Source organism: Oryzias latipes, chromosome 18 (assembly GCF_053564925.1).
Source record: "Oryzias latipes strain Hd-rR chromosome 18, Olatipes_Hd-rR_3.1".
NCBI lineage: Eukaryota > Metazoa > Chordata > Actinopteri > Beloniformes > Adrianichthyidae > Oryzias > Oryzias latipes.
This window is the reverse complement of record NC_136254.1, coordinates 11,075,140-11,101,153: the sequence shown is the minus strand read 5'-3', so window position 1 is coordinate 11,101,153 and position 26,014 is coordinate 11,075,140. Positions and strand designations below refer to the sequence as shown.

The 26,014-nt window shown below is 40.7% G+C and overlaps 2 protein-coding genes across 4 annotated transcripts in view; one reads left to right on the top strand and one right to left on the bottom strand.

The window, feature by feature from the left end:
• Positions 1-266: 266 nt before the first annotated feature.
• On the top strand, positions 267-3,309 carry LOC101155320 (C-type mannose receptor 2-like). Its single transcript, XM_011492533.4, has 4 exons — positions 267-322; positions 465-842; positions 927-1,274; positions 2,161-3,309. Exons 1-4 carry the CDS (start codon positions 289-291, stop codon positions 2,505-2,507), a joined length of 1,107 nt encoding a protein of 368 aa, XP_011490835.2. The 5' UTR covers positions 267-288; the 3' UTR covers positions 2,508-3,309.
• Positions 3,310-8,577: 5,268 nt separating this feature from the next.
• slc12a10.1 (solute carrier family 12 member 10, tandem duplicate 1) overlaps positions 8,578-26,014 on the bottom strand; it is a 19,561-nt gene continuing 2,124 nt past the window's right edge. For 2 of the 3 annotated variants that reach the window (XM_004084309.5, XM_023966372.2), the window contains 26 exons: positions 24,501-24,660; positions 23,365-23,499; positions 23,209-23,284; positions 21,554-21,649; positions 21,238-21,377; positions 20,517-20,627; positions 20,315-20,426; positions 18,972-19,102; positions 18,798-18,882; positions 18,511-18,668; positions 17,136-17,243; positions 16,848-16,971; positions 16,656-16,757; positions 16,284-16,439; positions 15,421-15,520; positions 15,209-15,320; positions 13,956-14,090; positions 13,736-13,842; positions 13,458-13,540; positions 13,292-13,369; positions 12,981-13,085; positions 12,758-12,869; positions 11,346-11,432; positions 10,990-11,125; positions 10,823-10,890; positions 8,578-10,696 (listed from right to left, as the gene is read on the bottom strand). In XM_004084309.5, the coding sequence (XP_004084357.2) occupies positions 10,558-10,696; positions 10,823-10,890; positions 10,990-11,125; positions 11,346-11,432; positions 12,758-12,869; positions 12,981-13,085; positions 13,292-13,369; positions 13,458-13,540; positions 13,736-13,842; positions 13,956-14,090; positions 15,209-15,320; positions 15,421-15,520; positions 16,284-16,439; positions 16,656-16,757; positions 16,848-16,971; positions 17,136-17,243; positions 18,511-18,668; positions 18,798-18,882; positions 18,972-19,102; positions 20,315-20,426; positions 20,517-20,627; positions 21,238-21,377; positions 21,554-21,649; positions 23,209-23,284; positions 23,365-23,499; positions 24,501-24,660 (2,956 nt within the window). In that variant the 3' untranslated portion in view covers positions 8,578-10,557. The remainder of the gene's footprint in view (positions 10,697-10,822; positions 10,891-10,989; positions 11,126-11,345; positions 11,433-12,757; positions 12,870-12,980; positions 13,086-13,291; positions 13,370-13,457; positions 13,541-13,735; positions 13,843-13,955; positions 14,091-15,208; positions 15,321-15,420; positions 15,521-16,283; positions 16,440-16,655; positions 16,758-16,847; positions 16,972-17,135; positions 17,244-18,510; positions 18,669-18,797; positions 18,883-18,971; positions 19,103-20,314; positions 20,427-20,516; positions 20,628-21,237; positions 21,378-21,553; positions 21,650-23,208; positions 23,285-23,364; positions 23,500-24,500; positions 24,661-26,014) is intronic. The other variant, XM_078936325.1, reaches the window with a different exon arrangement.

Below are 26,014 nucleotides of genomic sequence, written 5' to 3'. Positions count from 1 at the left end.
TGTTGATTAGGGCTAAAGATGTCAATCTTAATGAAAGACCAGTGGGAACGCTTTCAAAATAGATCCAAATATTATCAGAGGTGGACTTTTATAAGATACAATATTTGCTGAGCTAGTGTGAACTGCCCTTCTACATATTTATTTTTCTTTCTTTTTTATTAACATATTCTTTGTTTCTGATCAGGTTTTTATGGCCACCACATTTATTTAAGTATCATAAAATCATAAATCCAGTTTTTAAACTATTCTCATATTTGTCTCAGCAGTTTCAGAAGTAGCAGAGCAAAGATGAAGCTGAGTTTGTTCCTGTTCATCCTTGTTGGTGAGTTGACCGTCAGCTGCTCTCTGATCATCTCCTTTTCTTTGACACAGTCACAGTGAAACAGAAAAAGTCTCATTTAGAAGAAGAAGAATGTTTGAATTTGATCAGATTGTTCAGAAGCAGATTTTTGTTTTTCTCTCAGGTCCTTGTTGCATCATGACAAACCAGCTTCTCCAGTATCACTTCATCAATGAAAACAAGAGTTGGGATCAAGCCCGGCTCTACTGCAAAGACAACAATCACACTGACCTGGCCACAGTGATCAGCATGGCAGACATGAACAGACTCAGGCAGCATTTAGGAAACAGGAGCGCTTGGATTGGTCTGTACAGAGAAGCTAATGGCAGCACAATGTGGCAATGGTCTCAGCCTGATGTGCAGTTCAATGAAAGCCGAGATAATGGATGGGATACAGACGAACCAAATGACAATGGCATAGAGAACTGTGGGACTTTAAACACCAACAAAAAGTGGGCGGACCTGTCCTGCAACAGAGCAAAACCTTTTATCTGCTATGATGGTGAGAATACAAATAATACAAACTTCTTCCATTCTTTATAAAACATTTTTGACAGAATTGTATGAATATTTGTTGCTTCCACAGAAAAAACCCCATCTCATGTCATTTATGCTAACGAGAGTCTGAACTGGACTGATGCTCAGAGTTTCTGCAGGGACCGTCACACAGACCTGATCAGTGGACCAGAGCAGATGAAAAAGTTGGATGGGGGGAAGACGAAGGAGTTAATCCAACAGTCCGAGGGTGGTTTTGTTTTCATTGGCCTGTTTAGAGACGCCTGGCAGTGGTCTGATGGGAGCAGCTTTTCCTTCAGGTTCTGGAATCTGCAGTATGATGATGAGAAAAACGACAGCAGTTGTGCCATGATGAATGAGGGAGGAAGGTGGAGTTCTGAGAATTGTAGTGAAGAACATCCCTTCATCTGCTATGATGGTGAGAGGAGTTTGAAAGTGACAGATCAGTGGAGGATGTTCAGCTGCTGTGTCTGCATGTGTAACCCTTGTGCTATCCAAGGCATTTTACCATTGGGAGTTGGGTCATCTAGACCCACTAGACAGTGCTCTGAACCTTTTTTCTTCAGTGATTTGTGATCTTCACTGGTGTCCATGGATTACATGAAATCTTTCCTCAAGTTTATCCACCTTTGTCGTGGTAGAGAGAACACGTCAGTGTAAGGGTGGGGTCATCTGAGATAGCACAAGGGTTAACAGGCCTCCTCTGTTTGTTTTAAGAAAATTGTTTTACTCTCTTGATAAAATGTAGAGTTTAGTGGATTGAAGAATCTCTGTCGTGAAATTTATATTATTAGGTCTATTTCTAATTGTTTTCCTTCTTTTATTTTGCGGTTTTATCTATGGTTCAAAATGTTAATTTCTTGAATTGTTTATTTTTCTTTTATTACCCAGAATTTGGTTAAGACATTCTTTAAAAGGATCAGATGTTAACAACAGTCTCTTTTTGTCTTTCTCTCATTCAGTTGTAGGAACACATTTTTAACTTAACTGTTTTTTTTCCGTTTCAAACAAACTTGGCAATCAGAAACAGAAGACAGATTAACTTCAGAGTAACAGATTAGGATTTCTGTCCGAGGTCTTAAGTGTTTCTCCTCTTCTTTTTAATACTTTTTTTTCCCAAAACTTTATGTCAAGCTTTTATTCTGAAAGTGAAACTGTGTAACTACTTCATATTCAAAGCTACAGACATTTATAAATATTTTAACCATCTTTACTAATTAAAAAAATATATATCTTGTGTTTTTTCTTTTGCAGCCATTGTCTTTGAAATGACTCCGTTTCTGCTTTGGTTCCTTCACTAACAGATCATGTGATCCTGATCAAAGAGAGCAGAACCTGGGAGGAGGCCTTATACTACTGCAGACATCACCACCATGACCTGGTCACCATCACTAACATGGATGAACAGAGATGGGTCCAGGAGAAAACCAAGAAGGCCTCCTCTGCCTTTGTGTGGACTGGACTGCGTTACACCTGCACTCTGGGGTTCTGGTTCTGGGTCAGTGATGAGGTGGTCCACTACAAGAACTGGGCCTCACCTGGACAGGTGAATGAGTGTGACATGTCAGGAGCCATGGAGACAGGAGGAGAACACAAGTGGTTCAAGAGAAATGATGAGGAGAAGTTCAACTTTTTCTGTTCCACATCTTAAAGCTGTTGTTAGAATTTTATTTTCTTGGACACAAGCTGAGAGTTTTGGTTTAGATTCTATAGTTGATTTCAGGAGCTTGTTGTGTTCTTTCTGGTGGACATGAGAACTTCATTTTGTTCAATGTCATCCACATGATTGTCTTGTCAGAATTGTTCTTTTGCATGTGGTTTTATACATTAAAGATGCTTTTTTCCCCCCATTTTCCTATAATGTCACTGCACGATGTTGTTAAACAAACATGGTCAACTTAATAAACCCAAAGTCGTAGCCTGTGTGCAAGAAATTGACCGTACCCCCTCTCCTGATATCCTTACTTATGTTTAGATGAACTGATATATTTCTTTGATTACGTTTATTTTGTTTAGTTTTTATTGATAAAAAAAAAATTAGCAGAACATCTGAACAGAAGTTCTCCAAGTTCAAAGAAATTATTTCCATTTACAGTGGAAAGAAGAGTGTGAATCTAAATATTGGTTTCCAGAATTTGCTTAAATAAACACAGAAGTGCTGTTTTGACTCAAATGAATTTTCCCTATCTTTTTAGCTCAGAAAAGGCTTGGCTCAATGTTGGAAATGTGAAAAGTTTAAATTTGCATTTTTGCATTTAACAGTGGTCCTATTTGGGTGATAAAACAAGCCATTTACATAACCTTGAAACCAGGATGTGAGTCTGCAAAGAGCTGATCCTGGCTGAAATGAACCTTGCATAATTTCAGTTTAAGAGTCCTGCAGCAAAGCCCAGTTTGTAGTGGCAGCGTGTGCTCCGTAATCATTTTTGAGTTTTTCACAGGATATTATTTTCAAATTTCTCTACAAAGAATAATAAAGTATTTATGAAATGAGTTGAATTCAATCAACCTTTATTTAAAAATAAAAGCTACAATCAGGGATTACGAGAGACTGGTGGACCCCAAATGTATGGACTCAGGACTGAGGGAAGCAAAGCTCAGATGCAGTACACTCTCCTGGCCGCCAGGTGGCAGCAGCAACTGCTCTGGGAAGGAGAAGGTGGTTGATATTTTTCCTTTAAAAGATTTACAATATATATTCGTATATGAAAATTTAACCAGACCATGCCAAATAAAAACAGCAAAAACAATAACAAACACCGTTCTAGGTCGTTCTCTTTAGTAAAGGCTCAAACTGGTCTTAGGGTCCACTTTCCTTACACTTGAGGCTTTACAAGGTAAGTTTTAAAGGCAACAATACACAGAACCACAGACGATTCGTAATGCCTGTACTTATGAGTTCCTTTTATTGCATAAATGCAAATTTCTGCCAGATGTTTAGCATGAAAACCAAAATGTAAAGTAGAAAACTGAAAGAATAAAAATTTCAAGTAAAATAATTTCAAATTGTAAAATAATCATAGAGATGTTGATTTCAGTTTCCACAACCATTTATATAAACAGAAATATTGTTTCTGAAAGACATCAGTTGGTTTGCGCTGCGCTGCATCCTGGGGGATCTCAAAAACGCTTAATGGATACGTCTAAAGTTGACACCCAGACGGGTCTTGGTCTCCGCTGAGGCAATCAGTGGTTGCATCGGCCGGTTGGCCTCCTCGGTCCCGTCGAGGCCTGACCAGAGCTCCTCTAGGGCCGTCGTCTGGGGGTGGGGGCCTGGGCTTGCTCCGGGGGGGGGGCGACGCTTTCTGGCTCCTCTCTCTCTGTGTGGGGTGGGTGGTGCCGGGCCTGGGGTGTCGGCGCCTCCGGGGGTGGGCCCCTGGGCTGGGTGGCCCTGGCCCCTTTGCTGGGGGTGGGCTGGGGGACGGCTGTTTGACCACCGGGGGACAGTCTACCAGCTGTCCCCAACTTACCCCCTTCCTTATATAACCTCATATTAGGGTGAGGGGGTGGGGGGTCTAGCCTGCGATGCACCTTGGGGGGGGGCTACTTGGGAGTGGCCCCCCTCCTATGGTTGCCGTATGGAGTGGGCCCCCCCTCTTTCGGTTTTATTTGCACCTTAGACATGTAGGGTCCTTGGTAGGGGGGGTGCTTGGACATCACTGCAAGCAAGCCGCAGATGTCCTCCTGGCACCCTACCCGCCAATTTTAACCGCACCTTAGACATTTAGGGCCCCTTGGTGTGGAGGGTGAGGGGACATCACTGTGAGTAATCAGGAGATGTCCCCTTAGTGCCCTACTCGCCAATTTTAACTGCACCCCCCTTAGTACACACACCCCTCCCCCTTCAATATATACATTCAAACATAAACACACACACATGCACACAAACACCCATACACGCACACACATTTTACAAGGAAGGTGGGACCTGGGTCCATCTGTCCCCTACCCCTTCCCTGGTGGGGGGTGCGGGCCCCTTGGCGATGGCGGCCGTGTCCCTTGGGTGCCGGCTCCCTGGGCCCGGCGGTGCTCTCTCCGCGCGGTGGGGGGGTTCATATTACACCTGAGCCGGGGGTTTTCGTGTCCCTGGGGGGTGGGTCCTGGTCCTTGCCCCTGGAAGCTGGGCCCCGCCAAACTTCCAACATGGCCGAGCCTGGTCGGGCCATATTTATAACACCCCTTGTGGGCCGCCCTTTTTTCCCCGGGGTTCCCCCCTCCTGGGCGGGGGCGGCGGGCCCCTGCCTTGCTCCTACCTGGACCAACCGTGGGCCGGGTGGGTGGCTGCCTGGAGTGCGGAGCGGGTCTCCCTTGGGGGGTCCTGGCTCGTACCTGGGGTCGGGGCGGGGGGATGCCCGGAACTCCTGGGTGGTGGTGGGGTGCTCGTCTGGGGCTGTGGGCGTCCCTCTCCGGTGGGGCCCTGCGTTGGGCTCTTCCGGCGCGGCGGGGGGCTGCTTTCCTGGCTGGGCTGGGGCGGCGCTCTCTTTCCCTCTGCGCCTCCCTGCTCTCTGGCTCTGGGGGCCTCGCGGCGGTCCTGCTGGCCCTGGCCTGGGTGGCGGTCTTGGTCGCCCGGGGGGCGGTTGTTCCCTGCCTGTTCCCGTGTGGCGTTGGGGGAATTCCGGCTGCCGCTGCTGCTGCGGCGGGGGTGTGGGGGTGGCTGGGCACTCCTCCTCCTTCTTTTCACATTCCACCATCCATTTTAGAAGAACATAAACACTCACCTGAGCACAGGTGTTAGCTCACCTTTGCACTAATAGTTTGCATGATTGACTGAATGAAAGATTTCACACTAGTTGGTTTAAAGGCATAGGTATGCGTTCGTGAACACTATCTGTTTTGTGTGCATGTTGACATGTGGACATTTTTGCGGCTAGCAAGTGTGTTGATAATATTTGAGTGTGTGTGAACAGGCCCCGCCCTTTTTGTACTACATTTGAACCGTACCGTAACGATAAACAACCAGTAAACCTGTCTGCTCTATGCTGCTTCATGGTCTTACCCCCCTTCCCCTCCTATTATCACCCTCCTACCCCCCCCCCCCCCCCTCTCTCTAACGTCCCTCTCTCTTCTTCCCCTCTTTCCTTTTTCGTCCGGTCCAACACCAAAGATTTTCAAACATGATTGAAATTAATAAAGTTTGGCCTCAATTACAAAAGGGGTTTATTCAGACATACCTTTGGTTTGTCTGAAGATGAATAACCCCTCTTGTTAAAATAAAATATGTCCAACACAAGAGGCCCTCAGCTCTCATCTGTTTGCCTAGCTGTTGGACAGGACAAGTTAAAAAAATAAAAAATAAAAAAATAAAAAAATAAAAATAAAAAAAAATAAAGTTGACACCCAGAGGCGGTCCTGGCTAGTTTGACATCCTGAGCGAAACACTGGCCTTTTCCAGCCCCACCCCAATAACAAACGCAAGAAAAACATATATTATTTATTTTACTTTACAAATCATATAAGTAAAAAAATACTTGTATTTTTGAATTCACAATTAAGATATAGTATGTGCGTTGGTTCATCCTTAACACACATCAGTTTGTATTTTCCTTTTAAAGGCTGGCTAGCTTCTGGTAAAAATTGCCACTTTTTTTTGCCTGAGCTGAATACAACCCGACTTATGAATTATTACAGGAATTATAAATGAATTACTTTTGGTCATTTCTCTTGACTTCATGGGTGAACATTATTGGAAACTAAAGAACTTATTCTTCTGTTTTTTGTGCTTCAGTGTCTCTCATTGAGTACATTGTATCTGAAGCAATGATTGTAAATGAGAATGGAAGAGAAGCTTAGATGAAATTCACCAATAAGCTAATCAACAAGACTAATCTAATTAAGTACAAACCTTCATTAACAATGAGGAAAATGTCGCTCCAAAATTTACTCCTTTACTCCTGCCTGGTGAATGTTCATTTTGGACACCGCCTGCATTCCTTGATCCTTGGAGTGTTTTTCTTCCTCTTCTTTCTAAACTGGACGCTGATATTTCCTTTGATCTTTCGTCTATTTTCCACAACCTTAAATAGATTTGTCTGTCTGTCAAACACCAGACTTAAGATGAGTGAGATGATGGAAACAAATTCCCTTTGATACAGACTCTTAATTTTTTTTTCTTTAAGTAATCAAAAACTCCAGTAAACCCAATAAAGCATATTATTTTGATAAATAAAAACTATTTATTTATGTATTAGGAAGCAGCAGTTAGTTTGTTGTGGGCTGTGGAGCCATAAGCAGTAGGGGTGTGTAACGGTACACGCAGTAGTACCGAACCGTTTCAGTACGGCAATTTCGGTTTGGTTTACTTATGTTTTCAGTTTAATTTTTACATTTATTTTTGAAAAATGACGCTTCTACGCGTGGCGTTTTTCACCTCGGTGTGCACACTCAAAACGCCGTCGGCGAATATTGCACGCGAAATTCGTCCCGGTGTGAACAGGCCTTTAGTCTTCTAGCTTTAACAGAAACTTGGCTCCAACAGGATGAGCATGTTAGACTGAATGAATCACCCCCCCCCCCCCCCCCCCCCCATTATGGTTTCTAAAGATGAGTAGACTGTATAAACACAGGCAGCCCACTTTAGATGGCAGATCTGAACACTTACCTGAACTGTAGCGCAGTTCAACATAAGATCAGGGACTTTCCTGAGTAAAACGATATAAATACACTAAAATTACAGATAAAACACCAGAAAGTTGTAATGTGAATGAAAACAATGGAGGGAATCAAAAAAATGCCAGCTTGACTCAGTTTAGTTTAATGTATGGTTTCTACAGTTTTTTCCATTGGTTTGGCTCATTCCTTGAAACAGAAATTACATTCTCAAAACAACATGGACAAACCTCCAAACCACTTGGCAATTGTTCACAACAGAATAGAATTTCTCATGAATTTCATCAAATTGCAAATGTCTTAGTACATCTTTCAATGTCTCAGTATATCTTTCAAATGATTAAGTACAGGTAGCCTTCATTTAGCACAATTTCCAAGTGAATACGTAGATCTTGTTGATCTAAACTGATTGTTGATTCTCAGGCTAATGGTTGTTCGCTCCAAAATGAGTCAGCATCATTTCATTGTGTAAGTCATCACATGCACAATAGTCTGTTCGATTGTCAAAATTAGTCAAGAACATATAAAATGAATACGATATATGAATCCACTGGAACATTTGATACATTTATTATTATTTTGATTTGATCCCTGAAACTGAGAGAGATCTTGTAGGGCCTCACCTACCACTATATGTTATTGTATGGGACAATGTGAATTTCCACCATGGCCCGCTCATCAGGGCCTGGTGCACTACTCATCCAAGGACATTCATAGTGTTCCTACCACCTTACTCTCCTTTTCTCAATCCTATTGGGGAGTTTTTCTCCGCTTGGAGGTGGAGAGTGTCTGAGCATCGGGCTCAAGATCAGAAGTCCCTGCTCCATGTAATGGATGCTGCGTGTCAGGCTGTTACAGGAGATCAGTGTAGTAGGGGATGGTTGCGACATGCACACCGTTTCTTCCCTCGTTGCATCGAAAGGGAGAATATACGCTGTGATGTGGACGAGAATCTGAGGCCAGACATACAGCAGCGTGTGGACGGCCAGTAGGGTCTGTAACATATCTCTTGATAAATGACTGCACCTTTTTTACTTTTTTTTACTGTTTTCTATTGTAAAAGTCTTTTAAAAACCCAGAAATACTTAAAAAAAACTGAAAAGATAGAAACACTATAGATGATATGCCATTTATTTCATAGAAAACAATTCTCTCATGGTTTTTAATTAAAAAAAAAAGATCATCAGAAAATTACCTTCTGTTTTACAGCTTTACAGCCTTAGTTTAAAACCACATGTTTCTAACAGACTGACCTTAATCTAAAATGAAACATAAATTACAGATTTACAGCTGATAGATCAGAGAACGAGGATAGAGAAGTTTCAGTTTCATTCACTTTTTTTTCATAAAATGACGAAGAGAAACTTAAGTCATTTCAGATTCAATTCAGTCCCAAAGCAGCGCTGACATGACTTCAGAGTCACGAGTTTATAGGAAAATAGACACTTTCTCTCACAGAAATCATGATTCTTCTATGATATTTGTTCAAAGTACTAAAGTAAAGAAATAGACGGCAAATATTTAAAACAAATCTGGCATAGCACAAAAAGTAAAGGGCTGGAATAAGCCAAACCTTTCACAACAAAGGTTTTGTATCAGCAAATTCAAAATAAAACTCTGGCCTCTGTCAGGAGTTACAATAGGGTACAGATCTGCAATAAAAGCTCACAGAAGCACTCCAAAGACTGCAAAGTTGCAGATCTTAATTTCTAGTGGTTATACGTTGTTACAGTTTCTCAAACAATATCAGCTTTTTTTACACTTCTTTTCAGTGAAAACACTTATTCTGACATTTTTGTCCAGATAGAGAAAAGTTTACAGAATTATAGATTAAAAAGTACTCAGTAAATTAACATGCATCCAGAAATTTCTTAGCTGACGGACGTCCCTGAATCCAAGAAATCAAAAAATGTGACCACTGCCATTGTCTTATAAAACCATTGTCTAGGTTTTATAAGCAAAACCTACCTAAGCATAAATTCTCTGTTTTACAGCGGTTCTCGCATTTCCATCAGTCTTGCTTTGTGTTTTGTTTAATCTTGAAAAATCTCTCTTGGTTGCAGAAAGGATGGAGAAACATCGCAAGCATCAAGTTCTTGTCTGTGACTTCACTACAACAACTTCTTCCACTGAGGTTGTTTTCAGGCACTCCATTCATGGACATCCTTGTTGTGTATTTAACCCTTGTGCTGTCCTATGACCCCACCCTTACATTGACGTGTTCTCCCTACCATGACAAAGGTGGATAAAGGTGGAAAGATTTCATGTAATCCATCAACACCAGTGAGGTTCACAAATCATTGAAGAAAAAAGGTTTAAAGCACTGTCTAGTGGGTCTAGATGACCCAACTCCCAATGGTAAAGTGCCTAGGATAGCAGAAGGGTTACAACAGAACTACAAAAGTCGGGGAACTTTTTTTTTTTTTTTATCAGCACATGACTATAATAACCTTTTCATGAGATCATTATTGTGCCATTTTTCTCATGCAGCTGTAAATTGAACCCTTTTTTAGAGTAAGAACATCCTTTAGTTCCCTCAAAGTATCCGCAGGCTCACTTGATGCTCTGCATTACCCCTCTTGGAGTTGAAGTGCAAAGAATTTTACGCATAAAAAAACGTTTTTTTTGTCTTGTTTATCCATCCATCCATTTTCGTAGCCCACCAAATCCATTTTGGGTCACGGGGATGCCGGAGCCTGTCCCAGCTACTGTTGGGCGAAGGCTGGATACAGCCTGTACAGGTTGCCAGACTGTCGCAGTGCACGTGAGCTCTCCCACATGCACACCTAAGGACACTTCAGAGTAACCAATCAACCTATGCAGTATGTTTTTGGGACTGTTTTTGGAGGAAGCCGTAGTGCCCAAAGATAAGAAGAAAGTTCCCATCTGGTTCATTTCTAAGTTTCTTCTGTAATCACTAAATGCTTTAGTTGAGCAGAGCTTGTTTGCTTCTTTTGTGTCCAATAGGTTTGTAAAAGTATGAAAATATGATCTTACTCTTCAAAATCTTTAGTTCTGCTCATACAGCTGCTGTTCTCAGGATGTCAGTTTTGTTTTAGTCACATGCTCCTTCAGAACTGATTTCTCCTCAGGGTTTACTGGCAGTAGAAAGTCAGGACGTTCTGCTGGTTTCCTCGTATGAGCACGGCGGGGCAGTGAAGGCCGTAGGTCAAAGTGTCCAGCCAGGCCATGTACAGAGAGCTGGGGCAGTCTCTGTGCGGCACAGGGAGGCTCCTGAAAACACATTTCCATCAACAACAAGTACTATCTGTTGACATGCAAACAAAGATTTGACTCCTTAACTTGTCACTTGTCTGTGTTTGTGAAGGTTACTTTGTGTTCAGTAAACAGTAAACTTACACGAGCACCAGAGCAGTGTGTTGTGAGTTCTTGCGGATGATTTCATTCAGCCTGATCTTCCTCTCAGACTACAGAAGGAGAGCAGTGAAGGAAGTGATTCAAAAAAGAAAGAACACGCATGAGAGTAACGCCATGAACACGTTAACTTTGGACACAGACAAACTCACCTTTAGCCTGAACACTTCAAACTCTTTGTCAGATATTTTCCATGGGGCGTTCTGTCTCAGCTCCTGCACTGAAACGCCTTCCTGCTGTTCATCATACAGCCTGAAGGGGGCGATGCTGTCCACAAACCGGGTCAAGCTGGAGAACAAAAGCACCAGAGAGAAAGAAGACAATTTCCTTTAAACCGGAGAAAATAACAATGGCTGCTGTTTTATTTGAACTTATTTGTCCTGGTGTGAATTTCTAAATGTTTAAACACTATAGGACAAAAGTTTCTGTAGCTTTTGGTGAAAAATGTTCTTCTTGGAAACTTGAAATGTGTTTGATTTTGTGTGTTTGTGCTCAGTGTGCCCAACACCTCTTAGCTTGAGGACGCTTCTCACTGTCCGTCATGACGATGACATCATTAACATCCAGACGGAAACGCTTCAGCAGAGCGATCATCCTGAGAAAAACATCACAGATCATGTCAGGGATTAGGGTAGGAATTCAGACATAGCCCATATCTTTGCAAGCACGTTCCACATCTAGGTTCCTCGGGAGCCTTCCCGCTGTTAAGTTGCTATAAAAATTATCAGGTGTGACAACCCAATTGCCAAATCCTTGACAGAAGTCTGTCAAGGATCGATTCCAGATACAATATCTCTTAGAAGACTTGGGCAGCCAAATAAAATACAGAATCCTGTCATTTATTGCATTTTCGGATGGTGTTGATGAAACACCAACATCACAGATATTGCACAGCGGTGCATATTCATTAGACGTGGTGATGAGACTGTCAGCTGAGTTTCTTGGGTTGATTCCTATGATGGACACAACAGCTCTCTAGTTACATAGTCAGCTCTCTAGTTACATAGTCAGCTCTCTAGTTACATAGTCAGCTCTCTAGTTACTGCGCTGGACAATGTTGGAGTGAACTGGTCATATGATGTCAGTCTGGCCACAGATGGAGCCCCATCAAAGGTCAGAAAGAAGGCAGGTGTTGGCACAAAATTCAGGCAGCCAACATAGGAAAAGATTTTTGGACATTTCATTGTCTTTTACACACTTGAATGAATGGGAAAATGTGTTGCTGCACAGGATTTGAATCCTGATATTGATGGCCTGGTGAAGTTTCAGGAGAAAAAGGGAGGTTAAATTCTTGTTATGTTCACAAATGTTTGCAAGTTACATTTAGTTGAATTGAGTGTTTTATTTATTTTTTTCCGTAGCCCTTTCATAAGTTTACAATCGGGATGGCTTCAGTGTCAGATGTAAAACATTTAGTCTGTATAAAATTGAATAAACCAACTTTTTTAAGTCCATTTTATTTTAAATCCATTGCCCTCTGTGAATTATTGTGTTATAATAAGTGATTAGGCTACTATGTTGGTTAAGGGATTTTTTTCCAACTGAGAAAAAAAAACAGAACAGACACAAAGCTACAAAAAACAAGCTGACTATAGGTTATTTTGCTATTATATTACTGGTATGGCCCACTTGACAGACAGGTTGAAAGTCTTAGATTCACTTTTAGGGACACAAGTTGTATTTTTAAATGTTTTTGTTTTGGCCTTTCTATCTATCTCCTGAAAATTGTATTATCTGTGTTTCTTCTGATGCAGGAATTTAAAGTATGTTCAGTCACTGTTGTGGAAAAAACATTTTCTTCTTTTGGTTGTGCTGTGCAAGGTACCAAGACAAATGACTCAATGAAACTCGAGCACCTTCCCAAATGTTTTTCTCATTTTTCCAACATAACTGTCAGCGTTTATGAACAGGAGGACTCACTCCTTGCGGCCCTCCTCCTCGTTTTGTTCGTCTCCCACGATGAAGATTCTGACCTTGCAGCGGTGCCAGCGTTTCCTCCTGGTCAGCAGGTAGGGCACCAGTAAAGTCAAACCTTTAAATGAGGAGAAACGTCTTTAAAGTGAAATCAAACTTTAATGGATGTTTGTCTCTGTGTGAGGAAAGTGTGAAATCCTGACAGCTCCTAACTCCCTGTCAGACTCACCTCCATCATCAGCTATCCAGTAGACATCAATGGTCTTTTTGCCCTGATCGTTCTGGAACACAGTCTTGATCTGATCGCTGTTGTCTTCATCAGACATGTCAGCGTCTGCAAGAAGAAGACAATCCTGACTCTGTTGAGTCCAACTGAGCTTTTACAAAATCTTACTCTTCAGAGTTCAACCCAAAATTTATCAGTAATGTTTCCAACCTCTGTAGTCTCCTCACTCCCTTAAATCCATCCCAGATCCACAGGTATATAACCTCAGTCAGTCTGATCTGTAACCTGGATAAGTGGGAGGAGTCAGCTCTCACCTGGGTCTTCATCATTACTATGCTGGTCATCGTGTTCCACAGGTTCTTCAGGTTCATCAGGTTCAAAGCCATCGTTCACTGAAGGTGTAACATCATCTTCTCTTAATTTTTAGATCAAAGTGTCAAATTCTGAAGAAATGTACCGGTAATCATTTCTGAGCGTCACCTTTAAAATCCAAGTCAGCAGTGACGTCCAGGCCGTCCATCATCCTCAAGATGCACAAACAGTAATTGGAGTCAAAGGAGTCACTGGAGAACAGGAAGGAAAATAAATATTTTCAAAGTGAGATACAAAATTGTTCTTTCATCATAAAATTATTTCTTTACTAAAATTATTTTTTTAATCATTTTTGTTGTAGTCAGACATTTCAAAGTCAAAGAAGCCTCCTGATTATTGTCAGTTTCTGCTTTCAAATGATTCATTTCGAGCTTTGAGAGACTCACTAAATGGTGTTGATATAATCCTCGATGGTCTCTGGGGCGCTGTCCCTCCAGTTTGCCTTAAAGCCCAGAACCAGAGTGTTGGGTTTTAACTTGCCAAGTCCAGAAGCCTTTAACACACAAAAGAGATGACAAAGAAACTTCCAAAACTCCTGGATCAATGTGAAGCCTGATCATAAAACCCTACTACTACTACTGCTCTGCGAACACTATCTGGATGTACCTGTAACAGATGATGAGCTCCAGTCCTCAGGTTGTCTCCGGTGAAAGGAGTGTAGAAGGATCTCACCTTCCTCTTGTTCAGCCACTTCACCAACACGTCTGTGGTGTTGTTTGGTCGAGTCTTTCTGTCCTGCTCCTGATAGAATCAGAAAAATCCTTTTTATTAAGGAAACAAAATTGCTTCTAAAGACAAACTATAGAAGCATAAAACCTCTCAGGTCAGGAGGGATGCAAAGACTGGAATGGACCAAAACTCCTCACTGCTCCTCATTTATTCCTGAGACATTTGTTTCACCATTAAATGACAAATTACACCCTGTGGACAGTTGTTGATTTTTTTATTTTAGTCTTTAAAAATTCTGTCTTTGTTCAAAATTAAGTGGATCACATCTTCTAGTGATTAAGACGGGGTGGGCAAACGTTTTAAAATTTGATGTAAGGACCGGACCAGGAGCAGATGCGTAAAGTCTTTTGGAAATCCACCACAAAAGAGAAGTAAATAACAAAAGCACACTTTAAATTTGACAGAAAACTTATTATATTTAGATAGATAGATAGATAGATAGATAGATAGATAGATAGATAGATAGATAGATAGATAGATAGATAGATAGATGGATAGATGGATAGATAGATAGATAGATAGATAGATAGATAGATAGATAGATAGATAGATAGATAGATAGATAGATAGATAGATAGATAGATAGATAGATAGATAGATAGATAGATAGATAGATAGATAGATAGATACCGTGGCCTTCATACTCATTTAAGTGCTAGATGCACCAATGGGTTGATACCCCTCAAGGAAAAATGCAAACTTAGAGAAATGCTGCATTCATGTGGTGTTGGAATAATCAGAAAAATGACTTTTCAACTTGAAAAACACACATGAACATCAGAAAAAGAAATCCTCCATTAACACGTGAATTCAAAATAACAATCTGCACCTCAACAACTATATTTGTAGACACCAGAATTAAAGGGAAAAATTAAACATTAATAAGGATTACCAATATAATTTATACCAGCTACAAAGGCCAGATTAAATAGTTTAACCACCAGCATTTGGCCCCCAGGCCATAGTTTACCCACCCCTGGATTAAGAGAGCCAGAGTTCTCTGGATTGCTTTAGAGTTTAGTTGAGCTTTCACATCTGTCAGATTAATCAGCCCTTTCACTGTGAATAAACCTCAAACAATGATCAAAAATGTCCAAGGACAACATCAAAGACAGGATAAGCAAACAAACCATGATGATGTCTCCACAGATCATGAGGCTGATGTGTTTTGTGAAGCAGCCAACAAAATCAACCAGAGCGGGTCGCTGGTTTGGCGGTCCAGTCAAGACCAGACACTGAGGCCTAAGAAAAAAGATTACATTAACTCAAAAATAATGTAAACATTGTAAATATATATATATTAACTAAGGTTTTATGTGAAGTCATTTGTGCAGAGACTCACCTAAAGTTCTTCACGTGATCCTCCACATTGGTCAGAGAGACAGAGTACGACAAAGCCATGTTGTATGTGCCTGCTTGAACTGATGAACCCCAATTTATCTCTGGAGGAAAATGCAAAATCTGAAAATTACACGTTTTTTATTTTTCAAAAAAAATTCATCAGGGATAATAATGTATGATACAAATGTATTTAAGTAAATACTGGATTGTTTTTTATTTATTTATTTATTTCCAACATGTAAATGAAAAAAGTGAAGACAGAAGAATTTTTTTACAGAGCTTAAACAACAACAATAACAAGAATGTTTGAAATTAATGAAAAATATTTCTAACATGGCAGTTTGGGCATATTGGAAAGAGAGTGGGCAGAAGCTTTTTTATGCTTTTTATGCACGTATAACTAAATCTACATCAACATAAAACCCTCACCATAAAAAATTATACAAATAAAATACAATTTGTCAATGCTTATCACCACTATCATCACCATCCCCATACTCCCAAATACCAATATACCAATCAAATGTATCCATACCCAAAATACTGTGACCAAGCAATTTTTTATAAAGTGTTTTGAACATTTTGTCTGTTTGTGTTCGTGTCCCAAGTCATTCCTTGTTTTCACCACACACACAGACACACAAAAATCTTTCCGATTGGTTCAAACCAAACGCAGTTTCAAATTACTGTCTCCCCACAGACTATGGAACTTCTCATTGACCGTAAATTTATTTTGAATATTGGTCAGTCAAATATTATAGAAAGTTTTGAATGAAATTTGTGCTGTTTGATTTTCTACTTTTAAGAATATAGATAGTAAAAAAGTGGATTTGTATGCCCCAAAAGTACTCCTAAAGTACGTACTTGGTTTGTTGTAGTTGACGTATCCAAACAGGAAGAAGATGATGCAGAAAGTGACCAGAGCGGCCCACCATGTGAACAGAAACATCAAAACCACAGAGATCACAGCCCCGAACAGAGCCGTCCACTTGCTGTAGTAGTGAAATGACGGCCTCCATCCTAAAGTAAAAAAAAAAAAAAAAACACACATTGGATTTTTGGTCCTTATCTCGTCTGGTGGGGGTAATGCACATTCACTTCACTTAAAAAAAAAAAACTGAAGTTCAATCTTCAGAAACAGCAGCACTACTTTTGACAACCATGGTAAAACAGCTGAATTGCTTTTAATGCACTCTAAGCCACACTTTTACAACAAAGGGGGAGTAAGTCTTTTACCTGGGGAGTTCATGATGGAGGCATGAAAGCAGCTGAAGTTTATCAGACAGTAGGAGCACAGGAAGAAGTTTGAGATCAAGGCTGCAATGGTGTTCAGCTCAGCTGTAGAAGCAAATAGAGTCAAAAACAAAGATCAGTTTCAATAAACCCATCCCGTCAGGTATAGCTACGAAGACTCCGAGTGAGATGCACCAATGAGGATGAAGGCCACAGCAATCAGGTAGCAGAGCACATAGGCCCGAAGTGGCTCGTTATTTTTCCCATAACCCTTTGCAAAGAATATGATGTATGGGTAGATTTTGTCATTGCACAAACACTGAAATGAAACATAGAGGTAGAAGGATTAGAACTCATGTTCAACTCAAAAATATTGATCATATTTACTGTCTGACAGATATGCTGACTTTGTCTCTTTGGTAGAAGAAAAATATTCTCTCAAATGTTAATGTTGTTTATTTTTCCCCTTAATTGCCATCTCACCTGAAACACTTTAGGAGCGGAGACGAGAAATCCAAGAGCAGAAGACAAACTGGCAGCAAAAACTCCAGCAGTGATGAGGTAGTAGAACCCAGAGACCTGTCCCAGAACCTGGGTGGAAAATTCTTAGTTAGGAATAAAGTATAAGAAGTTATCACAGGGTATCACCAATCATAACTCGGGGTCTTAAAATTCTGATCAATATGGATTTGACACAATTTGATAGATTAGGAGCTGGGAGTTTTCCAGTTCTGTTTTCTCCCCTATTTTTTAGTATCATCACTTTAAAGCTTTGATCACAACTGCCCTCATGGCTGGATACAGGCGGAAAATAGGTAAACCTGTACGGGACATGCTGGTGGCACACACAAAATATCAAGATCATACACCACTCAGTGTTGGTAGACCAAAAAATGTTCATGCACCTTTTTGCTTACAGGCGTGATGTGAGCAACAGGTTGTTGTTAACACTTATACAGCATGCAAGGGTCAGTAAGGCTGAACTAGGTGAGATACAGTCATTTCCTACGGAGTGTTCTTTTTTTTTTGACCCTCCAAGTCCTGCAGACTGTGCAAGGAGTTTATAAGTGCTGTTGTATGTCCTTGTGTGCTTCTTGTGGACAGCCTGACTCCTAGAAATTAGGAAATTAGACAATCAGAGTATAGTGGGCATCCATATGGGGAGTCCTAGGCACCAGCATAGCACTAGCATGCCTGTGGCATTCACAGGCGGTCAACCAGGGGCCAGTACTGGAGTGTGGCATAAAGGCACCATACGACAGCATCCCCCATATGTCATAAGTACAAACAACTTCCATTGGCCTTACAAATACTTCACCGTACGCCTAGCACATGCATGACAATCGTATTTACATTTACAATGATGTCCTTTGAGGTGGCCTCCCGATCCAAAAGGGAACTACAAGATACAACTGTGCTCCCCTTAAGATGCAGAGGCTTCCCTTATGGAACCTATAGATCTATAAATCTATAGGTTGAAAGGTTGGAACATTTCCAAGTCACAGTCATCACATACAACACATTCAGCCTTCACTCCCTGTTTCCTCCAAAAGCACACTGGAGGGTCTCTGATTAGCTCTTAATTCTCTGTTTGTTTAGTAAGGGGTTCTGTGTTATGTTCTTCTCTCCAGTAATCTCTGAGACATATCACTGGGATTGTCCATGTTTTCCACCTGCTTCATGTGAATTTGTGTAAAATTCTTAAATTCCTATCTACACGGGGTGTCTAAAGGACGTTCCTCTCACCCTGCCTGTTTTTATATGATTTTGTTTGCCTTGAGTGACTCTGGACTTTCAGGTCAATTCCCTTGGTGTCATTATGGTCATTCCCTGTGCTAACTAGTCCTGTTCAGGTCACCTTCACACTGTTTGCCAGCCCGAACTGACACGACTGGGTTTGTAAGCAGTCAGTGAAGTTCCAGCCCAGTTTGCACGCCAGTCCCATGCAACCGTCAGTGTTGTTTCCAGTAATGATGTCACTCATGTTTCCAGAGGCGTCTCGCACCACACACGCTCCTGGAGGAGAATGAGTGAGGTAAAACATCTCAGATGGATTGCCTTATGTCATAGTCTCACTTGATTTCAAAACATACAATTTTACATGGATACGAGTTCAATCAAAGGTTCACTGAACATTCAACTCACCAACAGTTACAGTAATCCCTAGGTAACTAACTGTTGTCCAAAAAATAGCCATTAGTGTTCCCTTGGGGATGGCAACGGCTGGGTCCTGCAAGGAGAATCAGTGAACATCCTGTTTTGTGGGCAGCAGCTTTAGTTGGAAAAATTTGGATTTTAATGATGTTCCTCTCAACATACTTTAAGATCTCCAGAGATGTTAGCACCTGACAAGATTCCAATGGCAGCTGGAAAGAAAATGGCAAACATCTGGAAGAAGCTTCCTTGAGGCCCTCTCCAGTTTGGCGTCAGGTTTTCTACAAAGATATCTCCTGTAAACAACGGAAATTAGTAAAAAAAATAAAATAAAAAAAAACATTATTTTATGGGTGTACTTATTCTTGTTTTTAACAGATAATACTCAAGCAATGCTTGAAATTAAACCACAAAGTCACAAAACCACTAAGTCTAAAATGGAGCCTCAAACTTTTCATGTTATGACTGAAAACCAGTTACAATCTAGATGGTTCAATCTATCCATCCATACATCCATCCATCCATACATCCAACCAAACATCCATCCATACATCCATCCATCCATCCATACATCCAACCAAACATCCATCCATCCATACATCCATCCATCCATCCATACATCCAACCAAACATCCATCCATCCATCCATCCATCCATCCATCCATCCATCCATCCATCCATCCATCCATCCATGCATCCATCCATCCATCCATACATCCAACCAAACATCCATCCATACATCCATCCATACATCCATCCATCCATCCATACATGCATCCATACATACATCCAACCAAACATCCATACATCCATCCGTCCATCCATCCATCCATCCATCCAACCAAACATCCATCCATACATCCATCCATACATCCATCCATCCATCCATACATGCATCCAAACATCCATCCATCCATCCATCCATCCATGCATCCATCCATCCATGCATCCATCCATCCATCCATCCATCCATCCATACATGCATCCATACATACATCCAACCAAACATCCATACATACATCCATCCATCCATCCATCCATCCATCCATCCATCCATGCATCCATCCATCCATCCATCCATCCATCCATCCATCCATCCATCCATCCATCCATCCATCCATCCGTCCATCCATCCATACATCCATCCAACCAAACATCCATCCATACATCCAACCACAAACAGACATTTTTTTTAAGTTTGATCTTATTTATTGGCCAAATAGGCTTTATAATTATGAAATGACTGATTTATTAGTAGTTTGATCAATTGCATACACAGAGTTGATAAGTTGTCTTTTAGGTAATTATAGATATTATCTGGCTTCCTGTTGTACTTCTTCAGTGACAATCATGCAACTAAAAAGTTTTGCTGGTTGGATTCATTGTTGGTTGTTTCAACTCTGTGATGCAGTAGTTTTGTTATTTTTCCTAAAAATGTGGTTTGTTTCAAAAAACCTGTCGATGACACTGTCACTTTTTAAGTTTCATGTTTTAGGAAGGTGCTATACCTCTGTATCCAAAGATTCCGACAGCTTGGTCTTCACTTTTAGGAGGGATAAACGTTCCCACAAAGTAATTGGCAAAGGACACCAACAGAACCAAGAAGAATAAAATCTGAGTCTGAGACAAATAAAAATAAATAAATGAACGGGATACGTAATGGGTAAAAAGTTAGCAATTAATATGATAAAGGTGTTTGGATAAGCTTACTTTGGACTCCCACTCCATTCCAGCCAGTGAGATGAGCAGAAGGACTGTCACAGTGATGACGCCCACGATGCGAACATCGTTGACTGAATCAACCATGACAACGTTAAACTCCTGACACACAAAAGCAACACATGAGAGATTGAGTAGGAACTTTGTGCTCCCTGCATTTTTAGATTCTATGGTGGAATACAAGAGATGTGACTGTGAGAAAAAGGCTGATCACTGGAAAAGCAGGAAGCTAATGAAGTAATATTTATGCCAAAATATTGCAGACAAAACTTTCTAAGTAGCAAATGAAAATATTTAATATTTGCTTTAAAAAACTTTTTTTTTTTGCTTTCAAAAAATATTTTTTTAACAAATATTTAATATTTTCATTTTATACTTAGAAAGTTTTTTTGCAATGTGTAGGCATAAATATCAATTCATAGAAGCTAGGGTTCATTCCAAAAAAAAAAAAGAAAGGTAACTCATCATTGGTGTTCATTTTGCTCCTTTGGAACTAGTTTCCTTCTTTGTTGTGAGTTTGCCTCCATTTTCGAATACATTGGTATTTTATTTTTAGAATGATCATTAATTTAGAAGTTGTAAAGAAATATCTCTAAGGATCAGAAACAGTTTGACTCTTTGGGAATAAATAATCAAATGAATGGCAACTCAAGGGTGATTTGAAGTTTTGAAGCCATTTGAAGTTTCCAATATTTCTAAAAGAATTATGTACCTGCATCAGATCACGAACCACTTCTGCAAAGCCAACAGTGTTGAGCGCACAAGCAAGGGCGTTGGCGAAGGAGAAGACCACCCCGATTGGTCCTCCGATCTCTGGACCCAGAGTTCGAGAGATCATGAAATACGCTCCACCTGGAAAAGAACACCATCGAGGCTTTTAGTACCCAAAAATGCTGTCACATCAAAATGACTGTAGATGTAATGAAACTTAATGAAATGTCTGAAACAACATTAACCCAAAAGAAAAAGAAAAGAGCTGAGATGTGTTGAGTAGAAGCATCACACATTGAGTTTGAGGAGAAACTGACCTGAAACGACCCTGCCGTTGGTGGCGATGGCAGAGATGGAGAGCGCCGTCACGGAGGTTACCACCACAGACATGAGGATGATCACACACGTCAACACTGGCAGCAAAAAAATGAAACTAGACGTCAAATAGGAGTTGCTGCAGCCACAAAAAATATACTTCAACCCAACAAACTTCACAAGAGGATTAGGAATTATGGATGAAGTCCTTATATGCTAAATGGATTGATCAACCTCAGATATCAAGGGAAAGAAAAAAAACAAAAAACATTTCCAAGCACATTTTATTCAGATGATGTCATAGCCTGATGATCCATTCTCTTCAACGTGTCCAAAGACCAAACCTTTTTCTAACTTTATTTTTTTTGCATCTTAAGCTACATTCACTACATTCACACAACACACGTTTTAACCGCCACTTGTCATAAAAACATTAATAATAAAAAAGTATGTAAAGATTTATTGATTATTTCAACGGTATATGAACAGGTCCACCTATATGTATTTAACTGTAAAATCAGTGGGTTTTATTTATTCTTTGTATTGCATTTGTTTGCTTTATCTCACATATTGATATGTGCCCACATCTGAAACGTGAATAAAGTGAGACTGTATTTTATTTCTTAATAAAGAAAGGAAGGGGGAAAAAGTCCCATAAACATGCGTTTTGGGCTTCTCCTTTCAAACCTGCAAAGCAACAAAAGTTTTTACCAACGTTATCAGGCTATTGCAACACGTGTTGAAAATGATACCAGATTGAATTCTGACCAATCAGGGTCTTGGCTTTGTTAGTAATGGAAGTATCAACCATTTGAAAATTGATGATGAAGGAGAAATAAATAATTGCAGTTTGTGCCCAGCTGGAATTCTATGACACCAGGTCTTTCATATATCGGAACAGAGCTGTGAAAAACAAAGCCTGGAGCAAGATTCAGCAGATTTACATCATTTCGACATTTGGCACCAAGGCTCCTCCAGCTGTAGGTGGCGGACATGCATTCAGCGTGTTCTTGAACGTGCTTCAAATCCCTGGTGTAAACGTAGTTTAAGAGCTTTTTGGATGATTTGTTTCTTTTTATGCCAATGCAAGCATTCTGCGTGATATCCAGAGCTACAGGGATCGTCACAGTGAGTTCCTGTTCATGAAAGCTTTAGTGTCACTTTAACAGAATCAAACATACAGACTGGCTGCAGGTTAGTCTGCTTATTTCTTCCTCAGAAATATCTTAAAGCCTTGATCCAGCATGAAAAAACAACTTTTATCACTTTTCAAGAGTAGGATTAAATAAACCTCTGCAGTATTATCCAGAATGGCTGCTTTCCTATAAGATAACAGTTAGTCCTGCTTGTTTGAGTATAGAAACCCAAGATTATCGCAGATATTTTTTTCCCCTAAAGCCCCGAATGACTGTTTTCTTTTAATGTTTCATAAAGTTCAGTTTGCTTTTCTTCCTTCCTTTTTTTCTGCAATTTGTCGACCTTTTGTTTGGCTGAAAGAACATTGCTTCCTAATTCCTTTCCTCAGATTTCCAGTTTGGACTGTTGATAACAGCAGGAACGTGCATGCGGCTTTATCAACCAACAAGTTAATCAGTGCAGATAAGAGGACAGAAATGCAGCTGCTGGAGAGCAGAGAATGAATGAAGGGATGACTCACCAATACCGGCCTGCGAGGTGATCCATGACAGGCGGAGGAACAGGATGACCCCCCAAATATTCAGCATGCAGCGCACCTGAGAGTTTGATTAAAACCTGAGTGATAATGCATTGGCAGCTACACTTGTCAAACTCACGTGTTGGCAGCTAAGCTCACCATCACTCCAACTATCCAGCCGAACCGAACCGGAGCCTTCTCCTTGGTGTTCTCAGACTCTTCGTTTTCATTTTCTGGAACTGGGAGGCCGATTGAGCCTAGAGTGGTTTCTCCATCCACGCTGCCTTCCACATCCTGACAAAAGCACAACATCCCAGGTCATCATATTCGGCAGCAGATGACAAAATGTCTTAAATTGATTAAATCAGTTTTATCCTATAGTCTATGCAGAGTCTTAATATTTTTTTTAATAAAAAAACAGAGCAATAGATGATCATGTTATGCCTTCAAGACCAGCATATTGGTATTAATTCAGATTATCATCTCTAGTTATATAAATCTTTAAACTGTATTTAAAAGAATTAGTCTGCACTATTTAAGTTCTTAAAGTTTCTCTCTGAGAATCTTTTGATCTATTTTTAAAAGCATCCTCGATGGGCTTTTATTTTGTGATATTTTTAGCCAAAAGCAAAAAAAAAAAAAACTGTCTAAGTTTCTGCCGAGCAGCAGGAGTTCATAAGGAATGTACCTCTTAGTTGTGGGCAAAGCTGTTGTCTCAGAGTAAGCCTACCCTTACTTCCCCCCATCCATCTGTCTAAACACTCTCCCGCTAGCTTACAGCCCCTCACAACCCTAACTGAACATTTACGGTCCAACAAAAGTTGCGAGTAATATTGGAGCTATCCAGCCAAACAGTTTTAAGCCAGATTCCAGGTCAGATAAACAAAGACGTACATGGATCTAGTCGTCTATAAGTGGATGCATCAGAATGGAGCAGAGCGGGGAGCTTGTGGCCTGCCAAGTGCAGCACCTATGTTACCGCTATAAGATTTTATAACTGTATTTTTTGTCTGTGCCTGAATCACAACAATTTGAATAAGGAAATACTCAGAAAGGAAATTTTAAGCATAATTTTTTCTGTTATATGACCTTTATAATCAGAAAAATGCCACAAGAACATGTAAAAAACACTGAAAACACAATTTTCCTCAAAGTGAGTCTTTAAGGCATGACGTTTACATTGAATATAAAATATGTAGTGTAGTTTTCCTTCCCTGCTGTTAGGTTCTGCCTCTAACTGGGAGGTAACCTTGGAAACCAGATGATGCAGAGCGCTGGGGATCCTTGTAGCTCACCTCAAAGGACTTCCTCAGCACCTCCAGGGAGGGTCGGCTCCTTGTTTGCTGGCGCGGTATGGAGCTGGCATAATGCTCCAGCTGAGGAACCAGGTCGATGGTGCTGTAGAGGGAGGAGCGCCGCAGCTCCGCCCGCGATCCCCGCCGATCTGCTGTGCTGCTGCAGACAACAAAATCCCCTCGAATCACCAACTCAAGCAACGTGTGAGGACGATAACACACAAAGATGTAGAAGAGCAGCACTGTGAACTGTGAGAACTGTGACTGAGTTCACTCAGTAAAACCCCACCTGAGGAAAAATATAGTTTGCCGTCTGCTCTTTCACAATAATTTTCACTGTGAAACAGTGTTTTGCTTGAAATCATCAACAGCCTGTGACTGACTGGAAAGGATGACTGCTTTTATAAGATTTAAACTCCCCTTCATCACTGCAGAAGTTCAACCTCACAACCAATCAGTGATCCTAATTTCCCCATGATCCTGTTCAACTGTGTACAAATAATCCATCTGTTTGGCTCGAGATGCTGGAACCAACCAAGCTGCTGTGGGTCGAAGGCGTGTTTCACCCAGGCCAATTTTTTTTTTTTTTAAATCACAATGTTGTAATGAAATTTTGACAGTAAACTGTAGTCATTAAAGGACAGTTTGAGCAGCTGCACCTAAAATGTTTGCTCTGCTTTGTATTTCTGGGTGTTGGCTGTGTGGACTGTGAATCTGAAGTGACCTTTTGAAGTATCGATGCAAAAGAAATGTGAATCATCAGTGACATTTGAAGGATCAAGCTCACTCAGGGAGAGCAAAGATGTGTTTAAGTCTGTTGCTTGTTCTAATGCAGCTTTGCACACAGAGTTTGGTGCATGTGCATCAAAAGGCCTGAGATGTGAGCGATCCTGTAGATGAGGATGTAAGGATCGCAAGGATGACTATCAAATCTTTTACCGGGTCCTGTGAAATGAACAACAAAACATGTTTTGAGGTGACTCACCAAACCTTATTGGCAAAGTCAAAGATAGAGTTAAAAGTTGATGTCATCAGGATGATTAGTGGGGGGGGGGGGGGGGGGGGGTATAAATGGCGTCTTTGACTACATTTGACAAACATGCTATTTGTTATTTGGCAATTCTCCTACTTTTAGAGATGACACCTCTCTTTAATAAGAACCTTTCTAAAACAGAAATGCAAAAAGCATCAACTCAGACAGACTGACTTCAAGTCTAAACCAGCTTTAGGAGCTTCATGCTGGTTTTAGGTCACAGCAAGTCCGACTTTGGTCAAAGGACAGGTGGACGGGTCTAATGTCTGCTCTCTCTATGTTAAAGGTCATGCTGCTCACTCATAGAACTTTGCATTTAGAATCTTTGCTTGGGCCTGAAACATCAAGGATATCTCATTGTTTCTGTGTCATCAAAAGTTTTTGTCAGCACGTCTTCCTCATCAATAAAAGTCTTTTGGTTGTGATGCTCGGTGGCCGTGCACACACAGACGGATCATCCACCCTACTGGCTGTTGTTCAT

Coding starts and splice junctions, on each gene's coding strand:
- LOC101155320 (XM_011492533.4), top strand. CDS start 289: ATGAAGCTGAGTTTGTTCCTGTTCATCCTTGTTG. Junction 323..464: donor GTTCCTGTTCATCCTTGTTG/GTGAGTTGACCG, acceptor TTTTTCTCTCAG/GTCCTTGTTGCATCATGACA. Junction 843..926: donor ACCTTTTATCTGCTATGATG/GTGAGAATACAA, acceptor TTGCTTCCACAG/AAAAAACCCCATCTCATGTC.